The sequence below is a fragment of the Mirounga leonina genome, unplaced genomic scaffold (genome assembly GCF_011800145.1).
Source record: "Mirounga leonina isolate KUSES-001 unplaced genomic scaffold, KU_Mleo_1.0 Mir_115, whole genome shotgun sequence".
Taxonomy (NCBI): domain Eukaryota; kingdom Metazoa; phylum Chordata; class Mammalia; order Carnivora; family Phocidae; genus Mirounga; species Mirounga leonina.
In genome coordinates, this window is record NW_023270268.1 from 43708374 (window position 1) to 43721143 (window position 12770).

The 12770-nt window shown below is 37.4% G+C and overlaps 1 protein-coding gene across 1 annotated transcript in view; it reads right to left on the reverse strand.

The window, feature by feature from the left end:
• Positions 1-6097: 6097 nt before the first annotated feature.
• The window catches only part of LOC117999426 (ceruloplasmin-like), a 30020-nt gene continuing 23347 nt past the window's right edge, over positions 6098-12770 (reverse strand). The window contains exons 18-20 of the mRNA XM_034988526.1: positions 11196-11335; positions 7231-7393; positions 6098-6224 (exon numbers count right to left, since the gene is read on the reverse strand). Coding sequence (XP_034844417.1) covers positions 7235-7393; positions 11196-11335 — 299 coding nt within the window. The 3' untranslated portion in view covers positions 6098-6224; positions 7231-7234. The remainder of the gene's footprint in view (positions 6225-7230; positions 7394-11195; positions 11336-12770) is intronic.

A 12770-nucleotide genomic window follows, 5' to 3' on the forward strand; every position in this document is an offset into this window, starting at 1 on the left:
TCACCACGTTAAGGCACATAGTAGAGAGGCTTCTCTCACCAGGTCATAATATCTTAACTAATTGCCCTGATACAGACAACTGAATCACATTGCCCAGGATGTCCCAAGACCTCCTTCTAGAGCCACATTTAACTATTGTGTCCTCATGCCCACTGAGAGGACAACTGGCCAAAATCTGTACCTTGCAAGGTGCTGTTCCTTTTAAATACTGGAGCCCTAGAGGGGCTCCTATTTCCAAATGGTCTACTCGGAGGGGACATCTTTTAGCAATTCATTCTCCCAAAAGGAGAATGGCACAAAGCTATTATATGAGCCAGCAGCTTTCCAGACGTTTCCTTCTTTCTCATCCTCTACTCCAAGCCCAAACTCAGCCCTGAGGGATGTGAGGACCGTGATCAGATCACAGCAACAGTCCTGTCACTTCTTTCAGCTAGTCTACCCCACTCCCACCAAAAACAAAACAAAACAAAACAAAAAACCCCAAACAAACAAAAACTGCCCAGGTAGTTACTGAGGGCTTCAGAACGTATAATCATAGCATCCCATATATTGGGGGCGAAATGAAATGGTTAAAGAGTAACACCCCTGCCCAGTGGGAGTAAATATTTGATGTTGCAATGCAGGGAAGGTGATGAAGTCCATCTTACTGTCCTGTTTTGTAACAGTTACCCTTCTCATTAAAAGGCATATAGCTGCTGAATGGCGGGAAGTAGGGAGAATTATCTGAGTCTTAGTACTGTCTAAATAAAAAGAGGCCACTGCGGGCTAATAAGCAACCAGCCATTGACAGGGTCATTTACTGCAAACCTCCTTACAGTGACTCCAGGGTTGGACCTCAAAAGTGAACTTTGAATAATGTTGCAATTGAGAACTTCTGTGCTCAAGAAATGTGTCACGGCAGCATAAACTGGGGTAAGACAAGAAGAGCAGGGGGCCCACAGGAGAGGCTCAGCGGACTTAGAGCATCGCAAGAAAGAAGAGAGGAACCTGGATGGGACCAAATAGCTCATCCACTTAACTACGTCTGTCAGAAGGTTGCTACCTCAGAACCCTGGGGTACACCTTTATAGTTTGCTATAAATAATTACTGCACAGCCAAGCTAATTGTTTAGTAACCTGAGCAGAGTCACATACCACAAGTTTTAATCACTTTCCACAATTTCTTTTCTTTGTTGTCTTAAAGATTTCTGGAGAGTCTTACCTGCATTTAGCAATTAAGACCCTAGGACTAGGGGCGCCTGGGTGGCTCAGTCAGTTAAGCATCTACCTTTGGCTCAGGTCATGAGCCCAGGGTCCTGGGTGGAGCCCCACGTTAGGCCCTGCTCAGCGGGAAGCCTGCTTCTCTCTCTGCCCCTCCCCTCCCAACTCATGCTCTCTCTCTCTTATTTAAATAAATAAAATCTTTCAAAAAAAAAAAAAGGTTAAAAAAAAGAGATCCTGGGGCTGATAAGGGCTAAAATCAAGGAAGCTTCAGCTTTATTTCTGTCTGGCAAGATTCAATCTCTCTTTACTTCCACTATTCCTGCTTATACCCTCTAGTTTCTTTTTTGGTTGATCCATGACAACTGGCTTTTAACATAATATGTCAGAATTACTAAGAAACAAACCACCGAAGACAGTCTTTCACTTTGTGACAGCAGGAAACAGTATAAAATCACAGATCGTTCTCTACATGACCAGTCAGACCACCACGATGCTATCTTTTTCACAGGAAATTGTGCAACTCTGGAATTTTATCAGTGAGTGCGGCTACATACAGAACTCTGATAATGAGTGCTTTGACTTGAACTAGTATAGCACAAACCTGGCTGATCCTCTTCTCTATTGTTCAGTTCATAACTATTTAGGGGGTTATCAAATTGGTCTTTGGTTGCTCCATCCCCTTTGGCTGCCTGTTAATGGGTCAAGGTTCTGGTCAGCACATTCTGACAGGTAGAACTGTCACAGACGGGAAGAAAAAAATCCTAGACTCTCATCTAGCAAAAGCCTTGATGGTGTCGAGGTCTACATTACAATGGGGAAGGAGATTTGTTTTTTAATGGCATAAGGATTCCAATTACTCCATTCTTGTTTTCTTACACTGTGAACAATGTAGAAATCAAAGCATATGATTTGTTAGCAATGAAAAGGAACCAAAATAGTAGAATTATTTTTATAAAAGGTTAAAGAATAGCTTGTTCACAAGGTTTGATTACATACAACTTCAATGTGCGACTTAAAAAAAAAAGATTTTATTTATTTATTTGGAAGAAAGAGAGCGAGAGAGCATGAGCAGGGGAGAATGGGGGCAGAGGGAGAAGCAGACTCCCCGCTGAGCAGGGAGCTGGGCTGGGGGCCTAATGTCAGGACCCTGGAATCATGACCCGAGCAGAAGGCCGTTGCTTAACCACTTCACCAACTGAGCCACCCAGGCGCCCCCAATGTGCAACTTTCTTGAAACATCTTCCTCTCTTGTTGTGGTTAACCTCATTTCTTCTTGCTTCTATTCCATGCTGGGGCAACACATTTTGTATAGCTCTTAACACTTTGATTTGTGCCTGGGTCTTAATTTATAAAAGATGGCTCCATGATGACATAAAGAGGCAAAAGCCATTGAAAGAAAAGTTACAATTCCCCTAGACACAAGAGGCACGCACGTCTTGCAGGGCCAGTGTTGTTGAGGAGGCAGAAGCAGATACTGGGGGAAGCATAGGCCACAACCTTCGTTGGGATTTGTGTAGGAAAGGCAAGGCAGGGCAGAGTAAATAGTTTATGATTGGCTAGTTTGAATAATCTCAGCGGGCTTTGAGGCATAGGAATGGTCTCTAGTTGTTTGGTGCTTGGCTCCAGATTGATTTCAGGCAGAGGAACTATGGCTTGGTGTGTGAGTTACATAAAGGAGGTGGTTAGGGGTATGGATTCAGGGATTGGTTGGTTTGCATATGAAAGTCTGGCTCACTGGCAAGCTGTTCACTATCTCTAGGAATTAGCTAGCTCTGGGAGAGGCAGTCTTTTCCCACCTCGCAAGGTCCCCAAAGATGTCAAAGCATGATAAAATATTGAAAATAAAAAACATGATGAATGCATATTTCGTATTGGAATTATCTGTTTATGTGACTGTCTCCTCAATTAGACTGGGCTTTCTTGGGGCCAATGACTATGCCTTGTTTTATCTTGAATCCCAGGCACTCAGCATAGGTGCTGACACACAGCTTAATAAAAATTGAGAGAATGAATAAATGTTAACCATAGGAACGGTCGCTAACATCGATTAGTTGATTACTGTAAGCCAGAGCAGTGCCAAGAGCTTTGTAAAGTTTATTTCATTTAATCTTCACAATAATCAATTGGGCAGATGTATTAGTTTTTTGTTTTTTTCTAATTTTTTTATTGCTGCTTTAACCAATCGCCACTAACTCAGTGGCTTGAAACAACATCAATTTAATATCTTACAGTTCTAGATGTCAGAAATCTGACCCCTACATCACCGGGCTAAAGTCAAGGTGTCAGTGGGGCTGCATTCCTTTTTCGAGGCTCTAGGGGAGAACACATTTCCTAGCTTGCTCCGGTTTTTAGGGGCTGCCCACATTCCTTGGTTCATGCGGGGGAGAGTGAGATCTATAAGCCAACAATGGCAGGTCGAATCCTGACATTGCATCACTCTGACCTCCTCTTCTGCCCCCCTCTTCTACTGCTAAGGACCCACCTTGATAATCCTGAATAATCTCCCTATCTTAAGGTTAGTTGATGAGAAGCCTTAATTCCATCTGCAACCTTCATTCACCTTTGCATGGACAGTAATATAGCCATAGGTTCTGAGGATTGGGATGAGGACATCTTTGGGGGAGACCATTATTTTGCTTACAGAATATCACAAATAAGTATTATTATTATTATTATCTTCATTTTACAGATGAGGGAACTATGGATAAGAGAGATTTTATACCTTGTCAAGGACCCCATAGCTAGTAAGTGGAGTAGCCAGAATTCAGGTTTGTCCTCCCTGATCCAGAGATGCACTATGATCCTGAGGACAGTAGAACATGGCTTCAGACCACGGTTGGGCTGGGCTTCCCAGTCTCTCTGTGCTGTGGAAGGATTGAGGCCAGGGTCTGGTTGGCAGTTGGCAGATTCAGAACCTTCATTTTGTCAGTTTACAAAAAGATGATTAGTTTAGAGGGTTCCCTTTGGTGAATTTTGCAAACTTGGAGAATCAGTCAATATAGTAATTTATTCATTTAAAAGTAAAGGAGAATAGGTATATATTATTGGTCTTTTTTTTTTTTTTTTAATAATCTCTACACTCAACATGGGTCTTGAACTCACGACCCTGAGATCGAGAGTTGCATGCTCTATCAACTGAGCCAACCAGGTGCCCCATATAATTGATCTTTTAAAAAATTTGTTTATAGATCTACTTAGAAAATCATATTATGGAACAAAATTTTCTTGGCAAGTATAGAATTTGACTAAAAGAGTGTATATTCTTAAAGTATATTCCTTTAAAAAATTTTTTTTTGCACTAACAATATTTCTGTTGAAATGGTGGTACTCATCATCACAATGAGAGCACCTTCCAATAGTTGTGCAGGAGACACATCCCACTGATGCATTCTTAGTCTTTGACTGTTCCTGTTAAGATGCATGCAGCTGACTACCTTTCCCTACAACTCCCATTCACTAAATCACACTTCACGTATCCATTAAATTAGGGTTTATTTTACTAGACTCTGACTACTGTCCATCTCTGAATCCCAAAGCCTAGGATTGTGTTCTTAAGTGAATGAGTAGATGAAGTAAGCATTACTCTTGGTGACATTGGGGCAGCACCTTTAGCAATTTCTTACAGAATAGTGTAGTTTTATCAGCAACACTTTTAAAATTCTCAGACTGGAATGCTTCTTGTGGGGAAGGGGCATGGCTAGTTTCATCCATATTTTGTAGGTTCTTATTAGTTTCAACAGCAGGGAGTGAAGTAGTATTGTTATATATATTGGGTACTTTTGCCCAATGTTATAATAGCATTATTAGCATATTAATTTTTAGAAGTACTCTTCTGGAGACAGAAGTTGGAGTATCTTGGGGTAAATGAAATGATGTCAGGGATTTGCTTGATAAGATTCTGGGTATTTACATATTACTTATGAAGTTAAGAAGTTAAAAAGTAAAAGGAATGAAGAGTCTGGCTTTGGTTTCAATTCTCACGTTGAATCCTTTTATTTAACTAATTTCTGATTTCAAATATTCTTATTGTCTAAGGCATAAGCTGTTTGTTAGCCAACGTACAAGACATGTGTAGTCCCCTCTCCCTGTTATTTCCTCTACAAAAGCTACAAAAGCTCTTTCTCAGCCTTCCTTGCAGTTAAGAACAGCATATAAGAGGGGCTTGACCAATGAGACACAGGAAGAAGTTGGCTGGGTCTCCTCAGAAGATTTTTACTTTCCTGATAAAAGGAGAATATGTGGTTGGTGCTACTCTTTTTTCCTTCTTCTCTGCCTTCAATGTGTATACAATATTTGGAGTTGGAACAACCATCTTGCAACCATGAGGCAACAGTCATGAGGGAAAGGCCAAGGACATTAAAGACACTGGCCCTTGCACCATCAAGTTGCTGAACCAACACTAGCAGCCTCCTAACTTACTTAAAAATATGAGACAAACACCATTGGTAATCCCCGTAGCTGGGTTTTCTGTTACTTGTAGCAGAACACATCCCAAATGGTCATATTGTTAGATACAAAGTCAGAGCATGAGTCCTTATTCTTGGTTCTGGAAGACTGCCACTTATACATTCTGTAACCTGCAGTCTAATAACAATACATGGATTTGCATTTAAAAGACTGATACAAATTTTCAACCATGCTATGAGAATTACATTTTTTTTTTTTTGATGCTTGCTGATGGTGCAGGGTTAGTCTTGGATTGTGTATTTTTTTTTCTAACTGAGCTAGACTTCAGATTGTACCTGCTCTCTTTGTTCCTCTTGCTCACACCCTTTGCTATGTGTTGAAAACCTTGTTACACCACTACAGACTCTACTCCAGTGACACCGTTTATAGAAAGAGGAAGCAGCTCACACACAAAACGGACAAAAAAAAAATTTATTTCAAGCTCGTTTTCCTGGTAGATTGCCATGAGTCTTCAGCCAGGCCCTCCTAGATTCCTTTATCTCTGGTGTTTCTTCTTCAGCAGCTTTCGCTCTGCTCATGGACTTGTCAACACTCGTATGAGAAAGATATTTATGCTGCGGAAAAGAAAGTTTCATGATGTTCTAAGAAGTAACTGAGTCAAAATATTACAATCATCGTATCAAGAGACTAAAGGGTAATGACCTCATGGATAGCCTAAGTAACTAAGGAACTGATGAAAGTCTCAGAGAAGAAGATACTGTTTTCATCCTAAAGTTGCTAGTAAAATGTGTTGGAGAAAGGGGAGATAAGAATGAGAAGAAATTGTCACTTGAATATGAAAAAATATGTAATCATTATTTAGTTTTTTTCAAGAGTTGTAGAAACACTTTATACTTCCACCAGAGTATATGTAATGCCCATCTCACCACACTGTTACTGATATTATCTTTGAAAAAAGAAATCGTTGCCAAATCAATGGCTTACTTACCCAACAACTGTATCTGACTGTTATTTAAATGCAATGTTTAAGTGATTTGATTATTAGCAAGGTTAGATATCTTTATAGTTTCAGTAATCATTTGTGTTTCATCTTCTATAAATTGTTCAAATCCTTATGCATATGTTGTATGAATCTGGAAATAACACATTTAACTCTAGAGTATCTTTTATCAGATCAGAAACAGTTATCTAAGTTTGAGAAAGAAGATAAAACCAGTTTCTTGGTCATCTCAAAACAGTAATCTTTGGGGGTTTTTTGAGATTTATTTCTTTCTTTTAGGGAGAGAGAGAAAATGAGAGAGAGTGTGGTGGGGAAGGGCAAAGGGAGAGGGAGAGACAGAATCTCAAGCAGACTCCCTGCTGAGTGTAGAGCCCAATGAGGGGCTCGATCTCACAACCCTGAGGTCATGACCTGAGCAGAAATCAAGAGTCAGACACCACTTGATCTGGTGGAATCTGAATTTGGTGGTGGATAACTGAGCCACCCAGGCACCCCACAAAACAGGAATCTTTGAATGAATGAGTCACGTGTCGGATCATGTAAATGTTCAGTGGATCAGATACCCTTATATAAACATTGAATTTATTTAAATATGATCACTTCAAATTAATTTGGCTTACCTTTTCATTCGATTACAGTATAAGTGCTCTCCATTCCACCCTCAATGTGAACACTAACATGGCAATGAAATAACCAGGTCCCAACATCTCTTGCATACATTTTTACAGTCTGATATACTCCAGGAGGAAGGTCATAAACGTCAGAGCGATACAGTCCCGTATCCTCAGTAAGGAGACAAAACACCACTAAGTAACTTAAAAAAGGCAGTAGTCATTTATACATCCTATCAATTCTAATATGCTTTGTTAGACGACAATTAGAAAGCATTAGGTGCCATTGCACTTCTCCTCTGAGTACAAGTGAGGGTTTAGAGGAGGAACAAGTCTGAGAACATTTCAGGAATGGGCCACAGAGAAACATCTCACTCTAAAGAGATCTTGTGTCATTCTTGGTGTTAGATACTTTGTCAGGGTCTCCTGCAGAAGAAAGCTCTAGATTTCAGACAACATCTGGTCTTACAAATCCCAAAAGTTTTAACTGAATTATTTCTTTTTTTAAATTTAATTTAATTTTTTAAAATTTATTTATTAACATATAATGAATTATTTGTTTCAGGGGTACAGGTCTGTGATTATTCAGTCTTACACAATTCACAGTGCTCACCATAGCACATACCCTCCCCAATGTCCATCACCAAGCCACCCCATCCCTCCCAAACCCTCTCCAGTCCAGCAACCCTCAGTTTGTTTCCTGAGATTAAGAGTCTCTTATGGTTTGTCTCCCTCTCTGGTTTTGTCTTGTTTCATTTTTCCCTCTCTTCCCCTATGATCCTCTGTCTTGTTTCTAAAATTCCTCATGTCAGTGAGATCATATGATACTTGTCTGTCTCTGATTGACTTATTTTGCTTAGCATAATACCCTCTAGTTCCATCCACGTCATTGCAAATGGCAAGATTTCATGTTTTGATGGCTGCATAATATTCCATTGTATATATATACCACATCTTCTTTATCCATTCATCTTTAGCTGAAGTTTTTCTAACTAAGGATGTTGGTGATGTGAAGATGACCATTTCTTGAGATATAGCTAATCGGGAAAACTCATGGTTACAGGAGGGAGAGGAGTTCATCTGCCTTCTGGGGTCAGGACTGAAGACTGAGGGCCTTAAGGGCTATTTGTTCTCCTAAGCAGAGAACCAGATGTTCAGAAGACTACCTCCTCGGCATGCTACTTTGATTTTGAAAGACGAGGCTCTGGGGCCTGGCCTGACTGGATTAGGATGGATTTGGAAGAGCATAGGAAGGAGATGAATTGCTCTGAATAATGCAATGGGAGGTATTTGGAGGATGGGGGTATGTTAAAGAGTACAGCTCAAGACGGGGTCTGGAATAATTTGAGGAGAGGACAGATGTCAAGCAAGTCCTGCATCGGGCTCCCTGCTCAGCAGGAAGTCTGCTTCTCCCTCTGACCCTACCCCCTCTTGTGCTCTCTCTCTCTCTCAAATAAATAAATAAAATAAAATCTTTTTTTTAAAAAAAAGAGTCTGGTTTTCTGTTTGTCTCTTCTTTTCTTTGTTCATTTTGTTTCTTAAATTTAATAGGATTGCTCTGAAAAGAGCAGTTTTGTGAAGAGGTTAAGAGTGAGGGACTCTAGAGCTGGGGTTCAAATCCTACTTCTACCCCTTATTGATTACGGGAAAGTTCTTTGTCTTGTTAATCCTTCATTTCGTTCCCTTATAAAACAGTGATAAAATAGTGCCTATCTCTGGGAATCCTCAATGAGAAATCCATGCAAAGAACTAAGCATAGCATTTGGCACATAAGACGTACTTAATCAAGGTTAGCTTTAATTAACATTATAGAAATGTTACCACAAATTCCACTTAATTTGATGCCTTATAATAATCATTTTGCAGAGCTAGCCCCTGAGAGCTAACTCTTTTGATTTCCTCTCTTCTCCACACAACTCTTGGCATGGTTCTAGGAATGTCAGAGGCATTTGCTGAACTGAACTGATCTGAACTAAACATCAAACGTACTGTAGAAACTATAACCAGAGTTTAAATCTCTCTCTTTTGTTCTAATTTTTAAAGTCTTATGTAAACACTTATGAATAACAACCCTCGTATCAAGGCTTTTCCTTCTAAAATTTGAGGAATGTAGAGGGAAGTACAGGAAGGTCATGATTGTTGGCCCCTGGGTGGTGGGTAAAGGAGTTCATTATATTATTCTGTCTACTTTGTCATGTAAAATTCTCTAGAATAATAAAAATGGTTTTTAAGCCAAAACAAGTAAGTTAAAGAAGAATAAATGTGTTCATTAAAGGACAGAAAAGAAAGCAGCACATTGATAAAAATTTGGTGCAAAACAAGTCATGCAGACTCATGGAATTTGGCTAAGATAGGCTCTGAGCATTACAGAAGCTATGAACATAATACATCTAGAATCCAGGAAGGCTTTATGTGAAACTTTTATCAATGCCAAAAGATGGACTGTATTATGCCAAGTGTCTGGACCAAATGAGGTGTCAAATGCATGAGATATAATTGGTGCTCAATTGTACATTAATGTTTATATAAGGGACTAGGATGAAGAGATAAAGAAAATGCTCCTCAAGTAAATAAATGACACTAACTTGGACACTGAAAAGAGAAAGGATAAACCTTAAAATACTTGTAATAAATTAGAGAAATGGTCAGGCAAAGATGGTCAGTAAAACAACAATGGTAAAGAATATGAAGGTGTGGTGGGGGAAAAGCAATTCGGACAGAGATATAAAGAGACTAAGAACACATAAAAGAGAAAAAGATGAAGATAATTATTTTAAAAAGTTACCACAAAGCCAATTGTCACCTAATTCCACATTTTTATTTTATAACAAATGCTGAAGGAATGATAGAATTAGAAAGCTACCATTTATAACTCCCACTGTAAAAATTGATTCTGGCAATAATCATCAATGGATCCTTTTTATAACTACAAGGTGAAATATATTTGGAGAAAAAATTTGCTTAAAAAATCACTTCACAGCTTGCTTATTAATTACAAGGGAAAGATGATGCTTTTGTAAATGGAGAGAAATTGTAGACCTCACCTCAATAAAGTTATCAAACAACCCCAACAATGTCAGCACCTGTTGTCAGGATGTACTTCTTGGTGTGATGCATGGGAAGCACATAATATCACCTATGTACTGTTCATGTCAAGAATGTTTGACATGGATCTGATCATGAGGAAACTATCAGACCAAGGCAGAATATGGGGCATTCTACAAAGCAACTGACCTGGACACTTCAAAAATGAAATGCCATGAAGGATCGAGAAAAAAAAAAAAAACCCCTCTTTTTTAGGAGAGAGATGACAATGACAACCAAAGGCTATGTATAGATAATTAGATCCTGAATTAAAAACAAAACAAAACAAAATGGTTAGAAAGAGCATTTTGGGGACAACTGGGGCTATTTGAATGGATTATATGATAGATTATATTACTGAATTAATGTTAACATTGGGGGGATAGTAATGTTATCACGATGGTGCAGAGATTCTCCTTAGTCTTAGGATGCATATGGCTTTATTTAGTATTTAGAGGTGAAGAACCATGATGTTTGCAATTTACTTTAAATTGGGTTCAGAAAAATAGAGAAAGAAAATGTGGCAAAATGTATGAGTGTTCCAAGTGTTTTTCTCTTATGCTACTAAGTGTTTGAAAAAAAAAAAAAAGTTGGGATAGAAAGGGTGAAACTCGAGATGATTATAGAAGTCTTATTTACCTATCAAGTAACACCATATTAGAGTGAGAAGTGCACTTCATTCATTCGTAGACATTTACTGAGTGTCCATGGGACACAAAGAGCTAAATGTATAATTATTTACATGCACCTGATATGTTATAGATTGTAGGTATTGAACTTCAGTTCTGGCTGGGTCATTTCCTTTCTAGTCTTGTTATCCTGCCATGCTGCCCCAGTAACTGCTTCACAAGACACAACAATAATTAAACAAAGCTGCCCAGGGCTCTTACCGTGTATTCAAAGCTGTGGCCGTGAAAGTGAACTGTGTGCAGGTCAAATTCACTCCCCATGCCAATCAGATACCAGTTCACTTCATCCCCAACGTGGAACGTCAGACCTTGGTTATTTCTAAACAGTCTTCCGTTAATTGCTGTGAGGGGACACAATTTATTATATTCAACAAATATTTAAAATAATGTAGGTTTAAAAAAAAACGTCTCATAGAAAGTATCACAGATGTTTTCGGAAGCCATGAGGATGTTAAAGTCAGCCTAAGGAAGCTGTTAAACATGACCAAGCCATCCATTCATGTGGGTGAGTCTAATTCTAGAGAGTTTTTCTTGCCTGAGGAAATGAAGCATTGACTTTGCTTTAAATAATTGGGTTGCACTAGAATATTTCACCACTATGGATACTTAAATTGATGGATACTTAAACATGTCTATATATTTAAAGTATATTTAAAGTGGTCACAAGAGGCTTAGAAATTGAGTGTGTTCTTCTTTAACTGCTCAGACCTTCATGATCTGTCACTGGTATGATTAGAATGGCCTTTTAGTTGAGGTCTGGGCCTTTTGTCTTTCCCGCTCTCTCTCTCTAATCCTCTACAGGAGTGGTTTCCAAAGAGTAATAGGAAGAAAATATTAATTTAATTATATAATTATGTATATAATATATAATTTAATCATTAATCATATATAACTATATAGTATATAACATATGAATATTAATATATAATAATAATCTATAATGAAATTATAGATTAATATATAACTATCAAGATATCAACATATCAATATATCAATATATAATATTTAAATTATATCAATATTTAAATATATAATATTTAAATTAAATTGAAATTTAAATATATAAATATATAAATTATATAAATTTATATAAGTTATATATAAATTATATATAAATATAAAATATGAATATCAATATATAAATATATAATATTTAAATTAAATTTAAATTTAAATATATAAATATATAAATTATATAAATTTATATAAAAACTATATAAATTATGTATAGTTATATATAAACTATATAAATTATATGTTATATAAATTATATATTATATAAATTATATAATTAATATTTTATATATAATTACACATAAATAATAATTAATAAACATTAAATATTATTTGAGATTTAATGATTAAATATTAAAATAAATTTTAATAAAATATTTTATATAATCATTGTTAATTTAATTATATAGTTACATATAGTTATATATATAATTATATATATATTTCCTCCTTTTTGCTTTTCTATTTTGTGTTCATCTTTTGAAATGCCAAACATGCATTAATACAGTGGTACAAATATATGATTTATAACCATATATCTAGGGAGGTTGGGTTCTAACTTTTAGCTGATGGAGGGATATAATAGAAAAAACTAGGAGACTCTGCTTTAGACCATGCTTCTCAGACTTTAATGTGCATGTGCCCTGAGAATCTTGTTCCAGTGCAGATTATGACGTCCTAGGTCTGTTTCACCTGAAATTCTGCATTTCTAACAAGCTCCCAAGCGATGCTGGTGCTGCTAGGACTACAGGGGGAGCACAA